At 43.1% G+C, this 19,024-nt stretch overlaps 1 protein-coding gene across 1 annotated transcript; it reads right to left on the minus strand.

Moving 5' to 3' along the window:
- Window positions 1-232: 232 nt before the first annotated feature.
- On the minus strand, window positions 233-18,687 carry SKIC8 (SKI8 subunit of superkiller complex). Its single transcript, XM_079913402.1, has 11 exons — window positions 18,608-18,687; window positions 14,791-14,841; window positions 14,053-14,080; window positions 12,194-12,299; window positions 11,646-11,818; window positions 7,305-7,453; window positions 6,990-7,083; window positions 6,053-6,146; window positions 4,135-4,227; window positions 3,248-3,326; window positions 233-1,279 (listed from the first exon to the last, which is right to left on the minus strand). Exons 2-11 carry the CDS (start codon window positions 14,800-14,802, stop codon window positions 1,190-1,192), a joined length of 918 nt encoding a protein of 305 aa, XP_079769528.1. The 5' UTR covers window positions 14,803-14,841; window positions 18,608-18,687; the 3' UTR covers window positions 233-1,189.
- Between the last annotated feature and the right edge of the window lie 337 nt (window positions 18,688-19,024).

Genomic DNA, 19,024 nt, shown 5'->3' on the forward strand with positions numbered 1-19,024 from the left:
TTAAAATTAAAATTGAGCTGGTATGAGAGACAGATGGTTTTGTTTGCTTGTTTTTTAATTTTCTCGAGCTCCAGTGACCAGTGCTAAGTGCCAGTTTGCCTCATGTTGGTTGATATAACGGAATGAAGTTTCCACTCTCACGGAGCTTATATTTTGGGGGTGGGGATCAATACAAACATCACGCAGTGATGACTGCAGTGAAGAAAGAGTAATGGGAAAGGGGCCAGGGGAAGGCCTCTACTGGGAGCTGCCCCTGAGCGGCTACCTGAAAGCGGTGAGACCTCTCAAGGTCTAGGCAGAGGAAGTGGCCAGGGCTATGTGGGTACAGGAAGGTGAACAAGGCAGAGGCAGGAGAGAGAAGCGAGGGGCTACCTAAAGAGCACGGGCTTGATGCTAAGGGTTATGGGGAGTTTGGAAGAAAAGCACAGGACCTGACATGAATCACATGAAGTTATGATCAGTAAAAAGCAACAAACTTCGGAGGGTTAGCTACTTACACCTTTCCTATTACACGCAGACCATGTCTCAAGTGGGTCGCCGAGGAGAAAACTGAGGTACACGTACCTCCAGGCAAGAGGTCAACCAGAGTAAGTACAGGTTTGAGCCTGTAGACACTGTCAAGGCAGTAATACCCACCCAGCAAGTTACAGCTTCTCTAAAATTAATAGGGTGAAAAAGAGTGTGACAGGGGACATTTTTTAATCTGTCAAATAGAAGAATGCCCAGATAGGACTACAGAATGTTCCCACCCAGTCACATATCCTGTTTCCTTCAGGATCCCATTCTGAAATAGATTAGCTTTTCTCTTACAGCTTCTGCATGACTCATTCCTTGGAAGAGTGAGCCTGAATTTCTGTACTGGAAAGTTCAGTAAGTGCCTGGATGCATTCATTTCTGAGGCAGATACTCGGTTTCACATAAGGATGCTGATTCCTCTCACTGTTCTACCAGTAACAGGGCAAATGAAAACGAAGCATGTTCAAGAACATGGGTGTCTGCATTAAGAACACTTTATGTTACAGTATGAATGGCGTTTCCAATAAAACATGAAAAGATTTATACTGTATCTACAAAATTTAAGTGTTTGCTACAATAAATGCTATATTTCTTTTAAACAAGCTAGAAAGGTAAGGAATGTCATGATCAATCTATACATTCTTTCTGCAGCATTAGCCTGGAAGATTGATGTTTAAATTGGACAATCGTAGATGTGAATTTCCTGATCATCTCCGACAGACACAATCTTTGAGCCATTTCCATTGTATTTTACTCCCCAGACCTGTAAATAAAAAGAAAAAAAAATTCCACTAACACCTTTATTCTTTATGAATGAACATCCTTACTCTATTCTCATTATACTGAATCTAGAAAAACACTGAGATGAGGATGTTCTCGTGCTTTCTGCCTTTCCTCTAACCAGGGATCTTCTATTACTACTGTTTGATTATCATTCCACTCACCTCCCAACTCAAGAAAATTTCATTTCTAAACACAAATCAAGATATCTACAAACCTTTCAAAGATTCACAATCTAGGAAGTGACCTAATGCTGTGAAGATGGAACCCACAAGGGACCAGCATGTGGTCTCATTTATGTTTCCAGGAAGGAAAAGGCCCAACCACCCTGAGGTCGCTGCCTACGGGGATCATTGCAAACTGTGCTCCTCACCTACCTCCTCGGGCTCACCCCCACCACGGTCAGTACTTCTCACTCTCTTATTAGAGGCCTATGAAACCTGCCTGTCCCTAGGAGCTAGATAACTTGGCGTCACACATCATTGCTTTCATTTGCTATGTACTGAATTAACAGATTCACACCTCCTTCCCAGACAGAACTGATGTGGCAGGAGTTTTATCAGGTCAGCCTATCACCCTACCCCTTAGTTGGGTGTTCTAGCCCTGATTTCAGTGCTGTGATTGGGCCAGGTGATGGCCTCATTTCCACTCCAAACGTCTTCCTCTGAGGAAAGCACCACACACTGACCTTCACCTGCCAAGCAACACAGCCAGCCAGGTCTTACTCCCTGAGTTAAATGTTTAAATCCAGTAGTGGAATGTCAAAATTAAACCCCCTCAACTTTGTTGGCAACAATTTAAGATTAAATGTAAAAAAGCATGAACAACTGTTAACTTTAAGCTGCATTCCGAAGAGATTATATGAGATTGCCATAAGAGCATTTAAAATATCTTAAAAGACAACTTTACACTGCCATGGGTATTTTATTTTATTTTATTTTATTTTTTTCGCGGTACGCGGGCCTCTCACTGTTGTGGCCTCTCCCGTTCCGGAGCACAGGCTCCGGACGCACAGGCTCAGCGGCCATGGCTCACAGGCCTAGCCGCTCCGCGGCATGTGGGATCTTCCCAGACTGGGGCAGGAACCCGCGTCCCCTGCATTGGCAGGCGGATGCTCAACCACTGCGCCACCAGGGAAGCCCCGGGTATGTTATTTTTTATACTACTTCCCCAAGACCCTTGCTATTCAAAGTGGTTGGAACCAGCAATGCTAGCCTCACCTGGAGCTTGTGACAAACACAAAAACTCAGGCCCAGGCCAGACCCACTGAATCAGCATCTGCATTGTTACCAGATCCCCAGGGGATTCCTGTGCACATTAAAGACAGAGAAGCCCTGCACTAGAATGCCTTTATCATTTCACATTCATCTTGGAAAGATAAGACTCCTATGAAAACAAAGCCTCTTCTCCCTAATTTAAAGACTGAAACAAAAGTTAGTAATATCACTAACTTCAAACAACCTGTAAGAATTTCTGGCTTCAAGTATATTCAAAGAAAAAAAAAATCACTTCACTTCTTTGGGCCGCTCCAAAAGAGAAAAGTGATGGCTGTGGAATGGAATGGAAGCTTCTGAGGAAGCAGGTTCTTCTTGAGCCAGCCATGGCCCAGCTGTACCCAGAAAAGGGCCCAGGCACGCCCCAGGCACCAGCTGCAGCATGTTTCAAAGAAGGCATTTTAAAGCTGTTGGCTAGTACCCGTTTTCTGGCCTACATAGGGACATATCATGCCTCGTGGGTTGCTAGGCTGACAGCACGTCCTGAGCCTCCGCACCCCAGAGTGCGCACAGGAACATGGGCTGGATGGACATCCAAGCAATCAGAGTAGCTCAGCCCCAAGGGTCGACTGGTCTTGACAACCCAAGCAGCAAGGTTAGGAAAAGGAATGAGTTTTGGCACAGTGGTCAGACAATGCTAGCAATCCAAAGGAATATGAATGTTAATTATGCCATACCTGATCCTGGTGGTCAAAGAAGGTGTGAACACAAGTCCTCGTTCCAACATCCCAAACTTTTACACTTTTGTCAGATGAGCTATTTTAAAAAAGGGAACATTAGTATCAGAAAAGTTCTCAGACTGGTTTGAAGTTGGAAAGAACCTGATCAAAAATCCCACACTCCTTCACTCAGCCTACCTAGAGGCCCCCTTGGTGCCTGGGTACACAAGTGGCCATCCAGGGCCCCAAAAGGTGGCCAAGGATGTTGGCATCACTGGTTGGCTTTCCCCTCTCACAGAGCAGCTATTTCCCTGAACTTCTGATCTGCCTGGCCTTCATATTAAATGTTCTCATCAGGAGTCTCGGATGAGAGTCCTATATCCGGATGGGAGGGAGGCCTGTGAAAGCTTCAAAATAAAGGTTCTCAGAGGCTTCTGTAAACCTCTGTGCAATGCTATTAAGCCATCCATCTCCTGTTTTTCAACTGTCTTGGCCATCCTGGGCCTAAACAACATTGGGGTCTCAAAGCACAACATTTTAAGAACAGATTTTCATATCTGAAGTTACTACTGTAACTGTGTTATCCTGTGTTACAGTAGTAACTGTAGTAGTAACAGTTATGGTAGTAACTGTTACTGTTACAGTAGTAACTGTACTGTTACTACAGTCCCTTAAGTAACTGTAGGTAGAAGCCTAGATTTATAAGGCAGAAACTAAGAGCTGAACTGTTCAAAAGAATCCACTTTTGTTCCAGCTAAGGACAATTAACTTCACAATTTAAAAAACACTGCAGAAAACAAAGGCTATCTGAATTTAAAAAGGGTCTTCAAATTTTAAGGCAATTCATACAAGATGACCATCTTCATCTTCCTAACATTTTAGAAACTGATAAGAATCATAAGTACCTGGAAACAAAGTGTGTGTCATCAGGACAAAATGCAACGTTCAGCACCCAGGATGCATGGCCACTCAGTGTGCCAGCCAAGTTAGCGTGCTGTCTGAAATGGGAGTTTCAAATAAAATGGAGAGGTTAACTTTTGGAATACAATCACTGAAATGGAAGGTATACTCTTAATTGCCCGTTTAATTGGACCAAATCTGCTATCCTTATAATCACCACAGTATTAGTTTAAAAATTCCCTTTTCAATGAAGTAGCATCACACACTGCAGAAACAAAATTTTCAACAGCATTAACCCCAAATATGTCAATGTCACCAAGAGCCAAAAATAAAATCCTGAACAAGCAGAGCTTAAAAAGCTCAAAATAAAGAAGGCTCAGCAAGCCAACTCCTAAGATGAGGAAACACAACCAGCAGGGGCAAGGAGGCCATCTCAGGGCAGTTGCAGGTTCTGACCCCTGCCCACCCAGTACCCTTTCCATATAGGGCCAGTGCCTTGTGTCTAAGGAATGTATCAAGATGTACTCTTTACAACAGATGTGGCTTGGATAGACCATTTTTAAGCTAACCAAGAACAAGACAGATCTAATTACTACAGTCATTTTCACTCTTTAAAAAAGTGAAATGAAATCACTTATGGCTGGAAAACAATCCTAAGACCCGACTGAGGCCAGCCAGCAGTTTCACCTCTGAACCCAGAAGAGTAGAGCAAACCTCAGTTAGGTACGAGGAGGAGAGGTGGCCTCAGTGGGAAGCAGTGGGATCACAAGAAGGTAAAAGTCCTAGGTGTTCATTCAGTAACAGCACCTTAGCCAAACCACCACCTCAGCTTGGGTTTCTCGCCTGCATTATGGGGACGCTAATCCGCGCTACCTTACCGGTTGTTGGGAGGATGATGAAACTGTAGCACTGAAAGCCTTATTAAAGAAAACTGGATACTTAAGGAATTGCTGCTATTTATATTGGCTCTGCTACTGACAGGCAAGCACAGTTTGAGAGAGGCATCTTCCCCCCAGACCCTAACACCCTCATTCAGCTCTAATTCCAGAAGCTGCAGTTCTCATTCCATGTCTCTTTGACAACTTTTCGTCCTCCAAAAGCCCCCAAGTTTAAACTCCCGAAAAACTCTCACAGGCCCATAAAAGGACATGCACGTGGATGATCGTGGTTGTGGCACCCGTCGTTGGGAAGAAGTGTAACATACGCACCCAGTGGATTAGAATGCTACCTTTGGAAGCCAGGAACCAGAGGCACACGGATTGCAGTACTGAGTCAAAGCATCACACACACGTCAAACACCGTATAGGGGAGACCTCAGGGGTGAAAAGGAGTGGGGACTGAGAAAGACAGGGGGAAACAACAAGAGAAAGGGCCCTTGCACAGGCTTCCAATGAAACAGAGCCGTGAACTGAAGATTAACTCACTTCTATACCTGTGGTCAAAAACCAACAACAAAAAAGCTCCCTCATCTAGACCTGCTGCAAGCTGGCTTATGAACTGACAGTTCCCTAACTAGGGCAGAGAAGTACCTTCTAGAACACCCCTAGAAAATGGATGTTCTAATTGTTTACCATCACTCCAAGCCAGCTACAGCCCATGGCTCCATCTCCTCAACTGTACACTACTTACCTACCTAAAAGAATTTAAAATCACAACAGACAGGATGCCTGAAAAAAAGTAGCAAGTATGTGATCCTAGTAGGTAACCCATGCACGTCTTCCTCCATAACATTCTAAGCTCAAAGCAGGGACGCTGACAGGGGAGGAATGACTGGGGAGACTGAGCGTCTGACAGGACCTGAACACAAGTCTTTCCTAGACCCAGAGAGGGAGCAGCACACTTGCTAGGGCTCCTCCTAATGATAAGAGGCAAAACAGGCATTGGTATTAAGTGAGAAGCCTTGAATCCCAACAGGTAACTTACACATCATAGATCTTGATGTAGCCATCATCTGAAGCAGTGACAAGGAGCTGCGAATCCGGGGAAAAAGTCAAGGAGCGAATGGGCATAGCGTGGCCTGAAATTCACAAAGACGCTTGTTAACTAATACAGTGTCCACTAACTATGTCACTTTTAATGACTGTAAGTCACTGGGTTGCACTGCCCAGCTGCTTCAGTCAGAGAGGGTACTGACTGGACCCTTCCTTCTAATGCTCTAGAAACATGCACATAACCCAGGCCCCTCCTGCTGGAGCCATTTCACCTCAGATCCCTTCCTTGACCAACTGGACCTCAGCACACATTGCTTAGAAGAAACTCCTCTGCCACAGATATGGCCAAACATGGAAATATGCATCGTTTCTGATTTGCAAGGTTGAACAAATAGGATGCTATTTCCCTACCAAATCCTTTGTTGTAGGGTAAAGGATACACTGAAGAGGTAATATATCCTCTTGGTAGGATTCAGAATAGTACAAAAGAATACAGAGTAGAAGTCGCCCTCCAGCCCTTCCCCTGTTCTAGTACCCAGTTCTCCTGCCCAGAGGTCATCAGTGCAAAGGGTAGGCACAGCACTTTCATCTACCTTCAAATTACTGACAAAAAGCAGTTATTTTCTAATCACAAAGTTCTTTAGAACCAAACATGACAGAAATAAGACACTCATATAGCTAGGATATATTAACACATAAATAAAAGGCCTGTTCACCAAAAAAAGCATTTAACACTGGTACAAGAGCTAATATGTCTAGGTTATAACTAGTGACAAAACTGAACCTTAGAGGCATTTGAGATCTCCAACTGAGATTGATGTTTTGCAAATCTAATGCTCATTTGCCATTTAGCAGCATTTTAATGAAAGAATACGTCTTCCTTTGTGATCTGATAACCCAGTTTGCACAAAATAAACGATGAACCACACCTTCCAGCGTGTGCAGAAGTTTCCCGGTTGCAATATCAAAAATATTGATGATTCCGTCTATGGCTCCACTGGCCAGATACTTCCCATCAGGACTCTGCGCAGAGAACATATTGAGATCATTTGAAGCTCCATATTGTTAAGCCATCCCCACCAAACACAAGCAATCTGCTGGCTGCAGGTCTAACTGGCTGACTGGCAAACCATGCCAGTAGCTGCCTGACAAGACCAATGCAGAACGCTTACCAAGGAATACAATGGGCTAGAAGAGTAAACTGAAAGAATCAGAGAGAGAAAAAGTGAGCAACGTTTCCTTACATATGCAATACTAAGAATGAATTTTCCTCTTGTGTCCAAAGAATATTCCTTTTTCCCACTTTCCACACCAAAAATGTTCACTTTCCCCACATGAGTTCCTGTGGCCAGATACTGGGAATCAGGAGAAAAGGCCAAAGTCCAGGCATCCACTGAACAGAAAAAAGAAGGGAAAAAACTATAGTGAGAAAAGACATGACTTTAATTTTAAAAAAGTTGTGAAGATATTAATTCTATACCAATTTAGTTTAAGGGCGTCTTAAATTTTTACTAAAAATGTAGATAGACAGGACAATACCAAGTGTTAGCAAGGATGTGGAGAAACCAAAATCCTCATACACTGGTGGGAAAATAAAATGGTACAGCTACTTTGAAAAACAGTTTGACACTTTAAGTAAAAACACTTACCATAATACCCAGCAGTTCCACTCAGAAATGAAAACACATGTCCATGCACAGACTTGTACCTGAATGCTCATAGCAGCATTACTCAGAATATTAAAAAATTGGAGAGGAGAGAATCGAAATGTCCATCAACTGGTAAATGGATGAACAAAACGTGGAATATCCCATAATGGAATACTCACTGCTCAGCAATAAAAAGGAACCAACTACTGATACATGCTACAACACGGATGAACCTCAAAAACATTATGCTAAAGAAAGAATGAAGATGTATAAGACAATACGATTTCACTTATGTGAAATTTTTCAAAAAGGCAAAACTATAGGCACAGAAAGCCAATCAGTGGTTGCCTGAGGCTGAGGGTGGGAGCACAGATTAACTATAAATGGGCATGAGGGAACTTTTGTGGGGCATGGCAGTGTTCTAAAACCGAATTAGAGTGGTGGCTGCACAACTGTGGAAATTTACTAAAACCTGTTAAACTGTATACTTACAATGGGTTAATTACAGAGTGCAATTATAGAGGTGAAAGTCTACCTCAATAAAACTGTAAATAAATGAAAAGGTACCAGAAATACTCTTATATAAAACTGTAATATGACGAAGTATTTACCACAAATTAACAGAGAGTAAGGACTGGAAAGAGGCACTGCTTGTTTAAAAAAAAAATCAGCTAGTTTTTAAGTTATACCACACAGCCTAATTTCAAGCGTTCTATTCAAATGTTATTTGTGTATCACAGTGCTTCTGTGTAAAAGTCTCCAGACTCATGGGCAGCCTGGGTAAACACATGTGCTTTGTATTTCCATCTGGACCACTGATAATATTTTAGCATTTCTTTTCTCAGCTACATGGGAACCTCTTCATAGGCAACCCCAAAGAGCTTTGGGAGCTTTCGGGGGCAGAGCCTAGAGGCCAAGGAATAATCTAGTTGTCCAGTGCTAGTCTAGGTCCCTTTGCCCATACCCACTCTTATATGGGAATGTACCCTAAGTCCTGCCCCTCCTGCACCTGCCCAGAAACAGTACTTGTTAGATCAAAGGGAGAGGAGAGAAAGGCTCCTTCCCATGTCACTCTCCTTATTCCTGGGGCAGGGCTCAAAGAGGGCCCTTCTCAGCCCAGGGGAGAGTGAAGGCCTCTCTGAGCTTAACTCATGGTAGACAGGGGCTCCTAGCACAGATGGGTCAGCACCATGTTCCACGGTGAGTTTTAAAATAAAAAATCTCTCACAATTTTTTTTTTTTTTTTTGCAGTATGCGGGCCTCTCACTGTTGTGGCCTCTCCCGTTGCAGAGCACAGGCTCCGGACGCGCAGGCTCAGTGGCCACGGCTCACGGGCCCAGCCGCTCCGCGGCATGTGGGATCCTCCCGGACCGGGGCACGAACCTGTGTCCCCTGCATCGGCAGGTGGACTCTCAACCACTGTGCCACCAGGGAAGCCCTCTCACAAATTTTAACACACATATTCAAAGTAATAATAAATAATTTAGCTCTATCACTTTTCTTATGAAATATTTGTTTTAAAAAGGAAATTAACTTCAACAGGGCTCAATTAACCAAGAAGATCTGAAAAAGCTTTTATAATCAATCTCTCAAATAACTGCTCCTTAATATCTATCTTTACTCCTAAATGAGTAAAGCATTATTCTAACAGGATTGTTTTCTTATTCCTATCATAATTAACTGTTTACAGGTATAATAGTTACTAGAAAATCTGATTTTTATTCCTTGAAGTTTAATAAAATCACACTTTTGAATTATTTTTACATTTGCCTATTAACTGTTTGATAATATAGAACTTTTAGTGGCAAATATCCTTATACTCGAAATTGAAGGAATTTTTTTTTTTGGAATTTTTATTCCTCCATTAAAATGTGCAGTCTAAAATTTATTTTAACATTTGCATAATAAATCACTAAGTTCCACCTCATCAGCAAAAGAGTAGCTTTTCTTTACATTGGGACATCTTGAACCATCTGATGTTGAGAGGCCCCTATGCCTCCGCCTTTGTTCTTCTTCAATGTCAGTTTGCTGGAACTACAGGATGGGTGAGGTGCCCAATGGAGGATCTTCCCCTTCATCTTCCCTTTCTTCTACTTCCTCACTTTCTTCTTCAGCATCTGAGATTTTCTTTCTTGTCTTTTTCTCCTTCTTCTGTTCCTTCTTTCACATTCTCCAGGCATATTTTCAAGATAGGTATAATGTAAATGCCCATTTCCCTACATTCATTAGACCTAGACTTATTAGTTTTACCTTCAGATGAATTCAATTCAGCCACTCCTTAGTTGTCAATAGCAATGCTTGCTTTTATTACTCACCCAAATAACTGTTGTTTAATGGTCTGGTATAGTTTAGGAATATTCCTATCCAAAAAGAAAATAAACCCAACCCTCTACTCATCTCAGTATCTTTTTTCTTTCCTAACAGTAATCTTTCAATGATCATTTGCCACACGTGGAACCAGTATGTAGTTTAAGGTACTATTTGTCAGGGAAGGCAAGGTGGATACAGACACCATCCTTTTCCTTGGAACCAATCCAGTAATCATTTCTTCAGCTGTGGTGTGCCCGGGGTTGGGGGGGGGGCACAAAGCCACGCAGTGACCTTGGCGTCATGGGAGGGCTTAGGTGTCCAATATGAAAAGGCAGCAACAGATCTGCCTCTTCCTCCTCTCAGCTATAAAGCAGAGTCTTAACAGACTTTGTGGGCTAGTTTGGGGACCCAAGTCCTCTGTAAGAGATTTCAACAGGGCAAGGACACATGCAAAAACAATCATCTGGGGAGTCAGAGTGTCTGGGTAGCTTTTTTCAAATACATATCCCAGCCCACACACCCCAATAACTGTGATTCAGTGGATCCAAAATAGGGATTGGACATATGCATTATTTAAAAAGCTGTAATAGTTAAGAATCAGAGACATGGAACATTGCCACTGAGGGGAAATGAACTCAGTTTCCAGACAACCCAGAGTCCTTAAAACCCTCGGACCATCATTCTTTCCAGAATAAGTACAGCCTATAGGGTCTACTGAACATAACCAGTGGGAGACAAATCCACCTGGGTCTCCAATCAAGGGAATTAAGTTAAGGAAATCCCTGAGCAGCTCTTCCGTAGTCAACCCACAGAGGGGTGTGCCAGAGAGGGACCAGACTCTCTGTACTCTCTACCGGTCATCACCTATTCTGGTAGAACAGGCTCTGCTCATGAATGCTATGCAGTCATTTACAAGTAAATATAAGGCTACAAGGAATCCTGAAATGTCATGTTGCTTGTTCCACATTAATCCAACCTACTGAAATCATTAGCTTCCATTACCTCAGATATTTATCAAGGCTAATGGACAAGATTATGCTGTCCTATAGAACTTAAAAAAACAAACAAACAATGGATTTGTTTCTTTAGAAGTTTCATATATCTATCATATACTAGAAACAGGCACTTTAATCATAATTAGTAGAGATTACCATGATACAGATCTATGAGGACACAGTGCTTTATGTTCTAGACCTCTATAAGGCAGTGAATGTATCAATTCAGAATATAGCAAACAGAGGACCTCTGGACCATTCAAACACAAGTCCACAATCCCAAATCAGCAATTCTGAAACCCAAAGGCAATGAAAACTGTAAGTTTAAAAAAATAATTTTAGTACTTAAATTCATTTGGTAATAAAACCTGACCTGAACTGATGTAAGGCTATTTATAGCGTGTATATACCTCTCTTAGTGTAAATACTCATGTTTAGTCGCTGAGGTATCAGTATTTGATTAGAGTGCTGCCCCCAGCCCCACTGAAGGTATTACATGACATACAGTTCATGCACCCATATTACCAGTCTCAAATCCAAAAAATTCTGAACTGTAAAATACATCTATCCCTAAAGGTTTCAAAAACGGATTGTAAACCTCTAGTATCTTCTCTAAGAGTAAAACTCTTACCAGGTCCTGCATCTATAGACTTTATCTGTTTGCCGTTTTCCAAGTCCCAGAGACGAATATGAGCATCAAGAGAACTGGACGCAGCAATGGGCAGGGTGTGGCTGATGTCCACAGACACCACACCCAGCTGATGGCCCTCCAGACTCCACTGTAGGTCCAGCTTCTCATCACGCCTTCAATGGGGGACAGAGAAATGGATTTCTTCACACACAACACATTGTACCTGGCATCTGAAATTCTGGGCCCCTGTAAGTATGCATTACCAATGGTCTGTGAAAAGCAGAATCAGAGAGGAAATCAAGAGCCACAGAACACCAAATGCAGCCAACTTTTAGCCATGAGACTTTTTTTTTTTTCTTAAACTATAGGGCCTGAACAGCGAATAACAGGAAAACGAGTGAGAGAAAAATAATCTGCCTTTGTATACCACCATACTACTATTGCTTTCTTGCTCAGAAAACAGTTAATACTTCTCTGATTGCAATTTGGGAGCCCAGAAGTAAAAACCCCAATTTCCAAGGCTGCATGTTAGAGGAGAGGGCACTCACCATTTCCAGACCTTCACCAGGTCATCCAGGGATCCTGTGACCACCGTCTCAGAGTTTTCTTTCTTGTTTGTCCCCCAGGCAACTGACCAAATGGCATCATCATGGGCTAGAATGGAAAGCGCTTCATTTTAAAAGTCTTCATGCAACTTCTAAACTGAATGTGCTAAGATGAAGCTGAAATACTGTTACAACAACTCTGAGGTAATATCTACCTGTATCACTTTATTGTTCTGCAAACTGCTTTCTCATACAGCTTTTATTATAACTGTGGAGGCAGATATGAAAACTGGAGGTTCTGAAGAAGCTACTTGCCCCAAATCACAGGTTACCAGGTAGGGCAGCAGTACCATAGTAATCCAATGTCCTTTCTACTTTAGCATGCTGTCCAACATGCATTAGTTTGGAATGGCTCTCACTTAGCTAAAGTGAAACCCACCCCAAAAAGAGATCTAAAGTTGATAAGAGTTATTTCTTAGAGATCCTTGGAAACCAGTAGGCAGGTCTGAAAATAAATAACTAAAGCAGCTTCCACGCATGAGTTGCCTTTTGCCACAATGTCTATTATGTTTAATGGGCCAGTTATTACTTTAATCCTTTTATAAGTATTACCTCAGCCACAACAACCCTATGCAATAGGTACTGTGAATAGTATTTTCATTTTACAGATAAGGAATCAGAGGCTTAGAGAAGCCTAGTAGCTCACCCGAAGTCAAAAGCTAAGAAGAGGCAGAACTGGGATTCAAACCCAACCTCTCTATTAACTAACGTCCACTTTAAATTCTAAGTCTTTAAGTTGCATATCTGGCAGGCCATGCCGGTGGGTCTGCAGACCTGGTGCAGGAATATAAATGTGACAAGTGCACAAGGTGGCTTTCTTCATACCTGGCAGCATTTCTCCAGGAATACCTTTTCAAGATATGAATACAAGGGCATTCAACTTAAACAGCTGTGAGTTACATACATGGCTTCCGTTACAATCCCCACGCGACCCAAGCCTGCTAGCTTGCCAGCCGGATGGCATTCGCTGCATACAAGGTAGCTGACTGGCATGCCTGACTAGCTACTAGTTACCTATGCTAGCTAACCTGAAAGAATGCTTTTGGCTTAAACTTTAGACTACCTAAATGTCACCTACTTAAAGTGGAAGAGCTTTTATTAGGCATTCCACAAATTCCTCCAGGCTTTACCTAACTCATCCAGGCTGTGGTGGAGAAATGGGATACATGTGAATAGTCCAGGCACATACTCCTTTTCAGGTATGAAGTCCGGTATCACTGGCCAGTTACCTTTCTAGACTGAACTCTGACCTGCCTCCTGCTCCCATTCCCACCACTGTCTCCAATGCATAGCCCCCAGCCCACCCCCCACACTCAGTAGTCTTGACAGAAATTCACCTCGCTGTTACTATATCCTTCACTTTCATTGAGGGTCAAAGGTCCTCTGCACTTGTTGTAAATGAAGGAGCCCGATAAAAACCCCCAAGAGAACTTCTGAGTTCAGGGCCAGGCTCAAGTTTACCTCCCCAGATGAGCTGTGGCATTAACAGATTTCTGAGACTCAAAGCGTTTCCTTCTTTCACTTTGATAGCTGGGAAGCTCAGAGTTCCTCAGGTGGGAAAGCTTTCCTCAGCCTGGAGTTCTCCGGTCTGTCATTTGACTCCTGCTTTTTCTTTTAAGTTAGTGGCTTGGTTTTTGTTGTTGTTGTTGTTTGTTTTTAAGTGTATTTGTTTTCAGCTGCTTCTGCCAATGTTTCTGCAGAGTACAGTTGGAAACTGCATGTCTGGTCAGCATGACAAAAACCTTACGCCAGGGACAACAGATTTTCATAGGTAAATTTGCTTGAACAGGCAAGCTGCTTACCTTGCTCTTGTTTGAAGAGAATACTGTACTAAAAAAGAACAGAAGACACATTAAACCAACGGTCAGATTTCAGATGTGTCCCATCCCTTCCCTAAAACACCCCCTGGCACCCAACTCACCGCCCTGCCCCCCCGGTAGATATAGTCACCACAGTGTTAGCTGCTTCCCCTGCCTGATCTCTTAGGAGCTCCTTGATTCCTCCTCATGCAAGGTTTGTAGAGTCATACCAGAAAAAAATTAGTTCTTTAATTTTAGACAAACTATTGTCTCTTCTCCCTAACCACTATTACCAACCCAAAAAGGAGAGTAGTAAATTACGTGTTTTTTCCTGCTCTGATCACCAGGAAGCTCAGAGTCCAGTTTGCAGCTTAATTTTTGCAGCTGTATAAAACCACACAGTCTGCATAACCTATTAACTCTGTCCCTAATTTATTACAAAGATATGTTTCTCTTTTTCTGATCTTTGTTTCTTTCTCGTTTTTGTGTACAAATTCTTTTAAGCTTCCTCAATCCCTTTGTAAACTGTGGTACAGACTTAGATAAAATAATCCTCCTCTTAGTGTTGTGCATTTTACTAGTGCCACCTACCCTCTGGTGACTAGGTGCCCAGGGTCACCCTACTCTTCAGGAGAAGAGCAGGAATCAGATGCTAGTTTTCTGACTACACACCCAGACAACGTACTGGGCTCGAACCTGCCAAAGAGACCAACTGATATTCTTTCTCTCCATAGGCCTTACCTGGTTGGTCATTTCCTTAACCAAGGATGAAGGGCTAAAGGCCAGACAGCTCTGTGGAAACAATACCAGGGTTTCAGTAAGGGGGTGTCATCAGGACAGAGGGGGCTACAGAAGGTTCCCCTTGATCAAGAAAATAAGGCAACTCTTTGGCAGAGTTGCCCGGACACTTTTCTGTGGATCAGTCCCAGGGGCCCCCTTCACAAGCCCTACCAGGTGGCACGGACTTCTTTCTCAACTAGTATCTATCACCTCTCATGTTTTCTTCTCAAGTTGACTACAGAGAGGGACCAGTCTCCCTCCTTTGCTGCTCTTCAGAGAGATAAAAACCACAGGACCTTTTAATTTAAAATTTTATTTATTCAAAACTCAACAAGCAAATATGGGGGAGCAAAGTTCTTAGAGTTCATGCGGGGATCTCAGCCAAAAATGCCTATAAGAGCCAGTAGGCATGTAAATGAGGACATGAGCTAGAGGGAGACACACGTCTCCCAAAAGGTGCTGAAGTCTTTAAGGACTTAGCTCAGCTAAACACAAACTTAACCATAGGAATAGATTTAATTTCTCAGGCTATAATAAGAGTTCTCGATCTTTTTTGTGTGTGCTATAGACCCTCTAGCAGCCTTGTAATGCCTATAAACCCCTTCTCAGGATGTTTTTAAATACATAAAATAAAATACATAGGATTAGAAAGGAAACCAAGTATGGGCCATTCTTGTTATTCCAGGCAGTTACGTTCTATAACATCACTGAACACTGAATTAGTGAACACTGACTGATCCACTGCTCCTAAGGGAGACACTGCATTAGGTTCCTGCAAGACTCTGATAATATTTTTGGTAACCAAACAATATGTAACTTTGTTTTATGCATGTTTCTCAAAACTACAATGAGGTATCACCTCACGACGGTCAGAATAGATATTATCAAAACATCTAGAAACAATAACTGCTGGAAAGGGTGTGGTGAAAAGGGAACCCTCCTGTACTGTTGGTGGGAATGTAAACTGACACCACCATTATGGAAAACAGTATGGAGGTTCCTTAAAAAATTAAAAACAGAACTACCATATGACCCAGCAATCCCACTACTGGGCATATACCCTGAGAAAACCATAATTCAAAAAGAGACATGTACCACAATGTTCACTGCAGCACTATTTACAATAGCCAGGACATGGAAGCAACCTAAGTGTCCATCGACACTTGATGATGATGAATGGATAAAGAAGATGTGGCACATATATACAATGGAATATTACTCAGCCATAAAAAGAAATGAAACTGAGTTATTTGTAGTGAGGTGGATGGACCTAGAGTCTGTCATACAGAATGAAGTAAGTCATAAAGAGAAAAACAAATACCATATGCTAACACATATATATGGAATCTAAGAAAAAAAAAGGTACTGATGAACCTAGTTGCAGGGCAGGAATAAAGATGTCGACACAGAGAATGGACTTGAGGACACGGGGTGGGAGGGGGAAGCTGGGGCAAAGTGAGAGTAGCATCGAAATATATACACTACTGAATGTAAAATAGCTAGTGGGAAGCAGCAGCATAGCACAGGGAGAGCAGCTCAGCGCTTTGCGATGACCTAGAGGGGTGGGATAGGGAGGGTGGGAGGGAGGCTCAAGAGGGAGGGGATATGGGGACACATGTACGCATATGGCTGATTCACTCTGGTGTACAACAGAAACTAACACAATATTGTGAAGCAATTATACTCCAATAAAGGTCTATTAAAATAATAAAGACACCTTATTTTACGTTGGTAATTCATTAATACTGAACTTATGGCTAACAGCACCAAAATGCTTGCCTATATGAAGTTTATCTACACGTGTGTTTTCTCCATAAGGCACATCACAGTCTTCCTGCACTTAGGAACACTAAGAGTACTTTAGCACTGTGCTTGGGGGGGCCATTTTAAACACTGAAATTACCAATAAAAGCACAAAAATCCAAAAATCATGGCACTAACAGACTGAAAACAAGACACTTGTTTACAGCATGAGAACTGAAGCAAGAAGGCAGAATGTTTCCTTGTTCAACTGCAGCTGAGAATGTGTGTCAGTTGACTCAAAATTTTCACCACCTCACACATGTCCAAGAAAGACCGCAAAAGCACTGCAAGTACTGACTTGGGGCCTACAAATAAATTTTAACATGTAGATGAATTTGCAAATACAGAAGCTGAGAATAAAGATCAACTGTATACCAAAATAAAATTTTACCAAATACAAAAAAAAAAAAAAAAATTTTACCAAATACAAAAATTAAATTTGTGATAGCATAACATGTGATTCTTAATTTACACATTACATAACAAGATCTAGCAGCAAGTCTAATAACTACCGTAATTTCAAAGTTGTCATGAGCTTACACAGTATGCTAAGATATGAAAATATCTGTAATTTCTATTGGTGACAAAGTCAACCTGTCAATACTGTGGTTTGTTGACAACATTCATAATCGAAAGAAACGCTAAATTTCAGTTAGAGGTTAGAGAACATAAGGATGCAATTTTTCTTCTCATCCAAGTTCATGGCTCCCTCAATTCTATCCATCGACAGAGGAGACCATACAGCTAAGGCATCCAGGTTCAGGTTACTTGCTTTAAATTTGTAAACCCAAAAAGGCTACCGTGAAGGTTTTCCAAGGATAACAGAAAAAACAAACAAACGATTTGTAAATAATCTTTGCCTGTGAAGATCTCAATCAAGTTGGTAGTGCTTAATTTGTGACCCAAGAACAGGATCTTGGCCAGGGTAGGAAAGACAGGCAGGAGCTCAAGCCAGTTTTGCTGAAATGAACAGTATTACAACTCTGCTTGGGCACCAGCCCTCTGCCCAGTGAAGCAGAGGCCTACCCTCTCCCCTTCCAAATCTTGCCTCACATCCCTGCAACAGAGAGAAACAAAAGAGTAGGAAGGTTTGCAGGAAGCCAACTCCATGAAGCCAGCCTCCTCAAGACAGAGGTGTGCTTCTATCAATGAATGCACGTTTGAGGATATACCATGAGTCAGGCTCTGTTTTACGTTCTACACATAGGTTAGCTCACTGAACCCTCTCACCCCACTTAGTAGATATTCTTATTATCACCTCTACCTTCGTGATAAGGAAAGTGAGACTCAAGAGAGGTTAAGGAAGCTTCCTAAGGTTAGTCTGACAGTAGAAGGTGGATACAAGCTATAGTATAGGCCACCAAGCTACACTACCTCTTACATCAGTTTCTTATCCTCTAATAATTTAAGAGCTAAGAGGACCCCAAAGCCGTCTCTTGCTACCTTCTCTCTTAAGAGAACTTTCCTCCCAACTTCCTAGGCAGAATTCATTGCTCCCTCCTCAGTGTTTCTACAGAACTTTACACATGTCCCTATTAAAGTACTCAGGCAGGTCAGCAACCCATAACACTACATGGTACTTGAAATAAAGATAACTCAGCCTGTGCTTGTACCTGTCCAGCTCGCTACCTAAGAAGACAGCGTGGCCCACCACTGGAAAACTTCGGTTAAGACAGTCGTTCCGTCTACGGACACTGAGACCTTTACTGCAGAGAAAGCAGCCCTAATCTCGAGGCTGCAGAGAACACCCTCAGGATGCAAGATGAGGCAATCTACCCTCTCCCCTTAGGCCCCGCACGTCGAGAGGCAGCCAGGATAAATGGAGTCACGGAAGCCACTACCCTCGGGCCCCGCAGCCTAGAGCATTCCTGAGCAAACCGTCTTAGAGGCAGCCTCGGGCCCACCCTCGCTCACCCGCCCTCCAGCCTGGGCGGTTAGCGACTGCCATCCCCACCGGCTGCGCGGACCAACTCACCGCTTCACTGCCCGGCTGCACGGCCCTGCGGCTCGTCTGACGCCAGTCTCCGCGCGACCGCGACGCGCGGCGATGAGCTCACGAAGGGGCGGGGCATCTCGCTGGTCCCCAGGGCGCCGGCGCATGCCGCAGCGGCGCCTGCCGCAGCGGCCCCTGCCGTCGCTACGCCGCGCACGGGGCGGACGAGGATGAGGGCAGGAGGGTAGGAGGGTAGGAGGGTAGAGGGGGAAAGAGGCTACGCCCCGGTCACGCTGGTTTCCCCCGGGGGGCGGGGCCCCTGGGAACATGCTTCCGGAAGCGCAGTTTTAGCTTTCAGCAGCTGACCTCTTGGCCGTTTGGGTTCCAGTCTCTTCATTTGTAGTTTGAGATTAAACTACACATGATGACTGCAAGAGTTCTGTTGCTTCAAAAAATTTT

The sequence above is a fragment of the Stenella coeruleoalba genome, assembly GCF_951394435.1.
Source record: "Stenella coeruleoalba genome assembly, chromosome: 2".
Classification (NCBI taxonomy): domain Eukaryota; kingdom Metazoa; phylum Chordata; class Mammalia; order Artiodactyla; family Delphinidae; genus Stenella; species Stenella coeruleoalba.